At 37.7% G+C, this 3,444-nt stretch overlaps 1 protein-coding gene across 1 annotated transcript; it reads right to left on the bottom strand.

Moving 5' to 3' along the window:
- Nucleotides 1-574: 574 nt before the first annotated feature.
- LOC6528255 (microfibril-associated glycoprotein 4) lies at nt 575-2,042 on the bottom strand. Its single transcript, XM_002089272.3, has 3 exons — nt 1,888-2,042; nt 746-1,668; nt 575-687 (listed from the first exon to the last, which is right to left on the bottom strand). The coding sequence occupies exons 1-3, from the start codon at nt 1,972-1,974 to the stop codon at nt 627-629; spliced, it is 1,071 nt and encodes a 356-aa protein (XP_002089308.2). The 5' UTR covers nt 1,975-2,042; the 3' UTR covers nt 575-626.
- Between the last annotated feature and the right edge of the window lie 1,402 nt (nt 2,043-3,444).

The following is a 3,444-nucleotide window of genomic DNA, read 5'->3' as shown; positions in this document are numbered from 1 at the left end:
GGCAGGCTGGGTTGTCAACGATGGCTTATAAGCGGCATTTCGCTTGAACGCATTTTCCTCAATTGGCCTTAGTACTGCCATGCACCCACTCCCTGGGATTTCGGCTCCACAGCCTCGTTTGATCTACTTCTTAGTTGGTTTTTGCGTCACAGGCTTTTTGATGGGAGAGACTGAGGCAACCGCAGGTAAATGAGTTTTGATATTGACATGAATTATTCGCCTCACTAAGCCCAGCAAATGGGGGCATGTTTGATAAGTATCTATGTACGCACTTGCAAGCATTCTTGGGCATTTCTATTGGTTAGGGTGGCACTTGATAAATTACCTTTCACATTTTGATATACTTCTTAATTTAGATGTATAATTGCTTAATAGCACAACAGCATCAACAAAAAACAATTCTTTTGAATTCTTTTCATACTCTTAATGAGAAGAAAATCTAAAGTACTCATAGTACATAGTACTGAATCTCAATTGGAAGTTTAAAAACACGAAGTGAGTGTAAATAGTATTATACGACCATTTCTTTAGGAACAATAAAACAAAATTTAAATCTTTTAAAATTTGTTCTTTAATGGTTCTCAGTCTTTGTTTAATTTAACATACAATGTCAGTTCCAGAAAATATTACATTTTTGGCCGAATTAGCATCAGAATTTGTTTAGCATTCGGATCCCAACCTGTTAGGCTTTAAAAGGAAGTTTAATTGAAATAAAAAGAAATGCAAGAGTATAATCATATGCTACCTTAATTGACTGCCTGTCGAGTACCACCATCCGCTTTGTTTCTGTGCAGCATAATTAATTTCAGTTTTGGCATTGTTCCGATCGTAAGTCGAAAACATAGCGTTAACTTGATTTTTAATAAAGATAAAGTTGTCGGTCTTGGGGTTGCCAATCGATTTGAGCCTATAGCCTTCAGACTCGCCGCCGACGAGAATATTATCAAAATAATTTGAAAACTCGGAACCGTCTTTGGAATAAACCACCATGTACAATTCATGGGGCTGCGATTGAGTCAATACATGCAGAACTGCTAGTCCTCTAAAAAAGGTGGATTTCAAGTCACCAAATCCATACTCATATTCCGTCCAGTTACGGTTGAAATTCTCATCACCCAGATTGCGCAAAAAGACTGTCCAACCGGGTCCCGCAATTTTTGAATCGCACAACACATTAAATTCTATGGGTTCGCCAGGCACCTTGATTTGCCTTATACCTTGTTCCTCAAAACCCAAACAGCTGCTGGGAATGTCCTGCATTTGGGTTTCCTTTTCATTTGCCATCTCTTCGAGTTCACGATTTCTCTGTCTTAGTAGTAAATTCTCTTCATTTAGTTGCCTGATGGAATCGTCTGTCGTATTGAGCCTAATCAACATATTTAATTTAGCATTTAAGTTTCTCACAATATTTCGATTATTGTCGAGCGCTTTGTTCAGTTGGTTATTCAGTACAGCAGATTTTTTGTATTCCTCCAATCGATCTTTTATAATATCATATTCAAGCTTTAATCTATTTATGTCAATCTTCTGTCCTCGAATTATGTCTTGGAGTTGGGAAATTACTTCCTTATTTTCCTGGCACGATGCCACATGCTTTAACAAGGGCTTTATAGTTGGATAGCAAATGGTACTGCATTTGTCTTCTTGGTCGTCTGGTAAAACGCAAGACTGAAAAATAGCATGAAATAAACCAAAATTTGTTGGAAATACACAGGGTATGTAGAATATAGTAATTTGTTGCTCGCTATTCTCCTTGCATATCTACAAGTGCCTAAAGAGCATAGAACTTCCCTTACGTTAATAAGGGGTATTTAACAGTCGACGCACTCCGGCTTACCGTTCATTCCTGCTTTTGTTCCAGTAAAGTACAAATGAAATATCAATTACCTGTTGTCCCTCCGCGAGCCCTAAGTCCTCTACAGATATGGTAACAAAAGAAGTTATTATTAGCACGATAAATGTATAAATAAACATTATTTCAGTTCCAAATCTACTTGATTAAAATCGTTATTTTTAAGCGCTGGAAACTGTTTGTTCACAAACGATGCTGAATGAAGACTGACTTCACATTCCATTGAATGGCAATATACAGCACTTAATCGCAGATTTACAATCTCAGTGACACAGTTCAATGCTCGCCTATCAAAATTTAGCCTGTTGTATACTGTAGTGGCAGGAATAAGGGGTTTGCTGTTATCAATTTTAATTCCCGCCTGACACAATATATATGCAAGCTTACACAGGTCTTAAATATATTCTTAGATATTTGTCACAAAATTTATAAATTGCCAATTAAGTTAAGTTTAATTTTTTATCCAGTTGCTGCAACAAAATTTATTCTAAATTTGAAATAGTTTTTACGTACAACTATAGATGTCGCTGTAACAGTTACAGTTTAGTAGCCATCCGCTAGAAGGCGACACTGCTCAAAAATTATCTTGTATCCTCAAAAGTATGCAGCATTTTAATAAAAGACAACTTAAGCACTTGTAACTATTTGACAACAGATGTCGCGCTTACCGGAGCTTTAAAAGCTTTTATTCTCACCCGATTTCCGGTAGGTGGTGCTATAGTTCTTTCGTTTATAACGTTTCAAATATTACATTCAATGTATAAGATTTAATACTACGTAGACATATTTCTAAAGAACTGCATTGGTAAGGTGACTGAACGGGCGTCCCACAGCTGGTTGAAAATTTCTTTTCCTCCACCAATCATTGGCAAAACCACAAAAAGTGATAACCACCATGGACTGTATGTAAATGCTATGGTCAAATGATCAATTGGCTCACTGTGCCAGCTACTAGGCCAGTGTAGCCGTAACCAGCGATGGGAGTCATAGACAACGCAACCCAACCGAAAGAAAATCCATTTCCCTCCGATCCTCTGGTGCACCTGATACCCATGCCCACCGGAAAAATCGCTTGCATGACTGGGAAACTGGGAAACTGAGAAGTTGGAACTGCGGCAGTAATTGCTCTGGCACATTGAAGTGTTCCAGTTTCGATCCTCCTCTTTGCGGGATCCACTACGTTCGATTCGGGGATCGCCGCACGCACACCTATCGCAATCGACTGGTCATGCAAATCGCAACCGCCGGCCACTTGACCAAGCCTTGTTTACTCCTTGGCCCACTGAACTCGCGCATGATGGCTTATATGCACCGGGAAATGTTTTTCAAAAGCGTCTTAAATGATTTGTTGGTTTTTGATCTTAACAAATCGAGAGAACTTCTTATTTAAATAATTATATAATTATAATTATGTTCTTTGATGTGCACTTACCAATGGTTAAATATCTTAAGTAATATGCTTACCTAAAAAATAGTAATCTAACTTTTGAAGATATGTCAAACTTCAAAACCAAAATATGTTACGGCTGAACATTCTAGTTACAAAAATGAAAAGTCTTACCAAAAGTTTAAATTATCAGCATGACAAAGGA

Source organism: Drosophila yakuba, chromosome 2L (genome assembly GCF_016746365.2).
Source record: "Drosophila yakuba strain Tai18E2 chromosome 2L, Prin_Dyak_Tai18E2_2.1, whole genome shotgun sequence".
Taxonomy (NCBI): domain Eukaryota; kingdom Metazoa; phylum Arthropoda; class Insecta; order Diptera; family Drosophilidae; genus Drosophila; species Drosophila yakuba.
The sequence above is the reverse complement of the archived record's forward strand: the minus strand, read 5'-3'. Positions and strand labels throughout refer to the sequence as shown.

What these genes read in the sequence shown, in the direction of transcription:
- LOC6528255 (XM_002089272.3), bottom strand. Translation starts at nt 1,974, where the DNA reads ATGTTTATTTATACATTTATCGTGCTAATAATAACTTCTTTTGTTACC. An exon ending in GGCTCGCGGAGGGACAACAG is followed by an intron (nt 1,669 to 1,887) that starts GTAATTGATATT and finishes GCTATTTTTCAG; the next exon opens with TCTTGCGTTTTACCAGACGA. An exon ending in TCGACAGGCAGTCAATTAAG is followed by an intron (nt 688 to 745) that starts GTAGCATATGAT and finishes TTCCTTTTAAAG; the next exon opens with CCTAACAGGTTGGGATCCGA.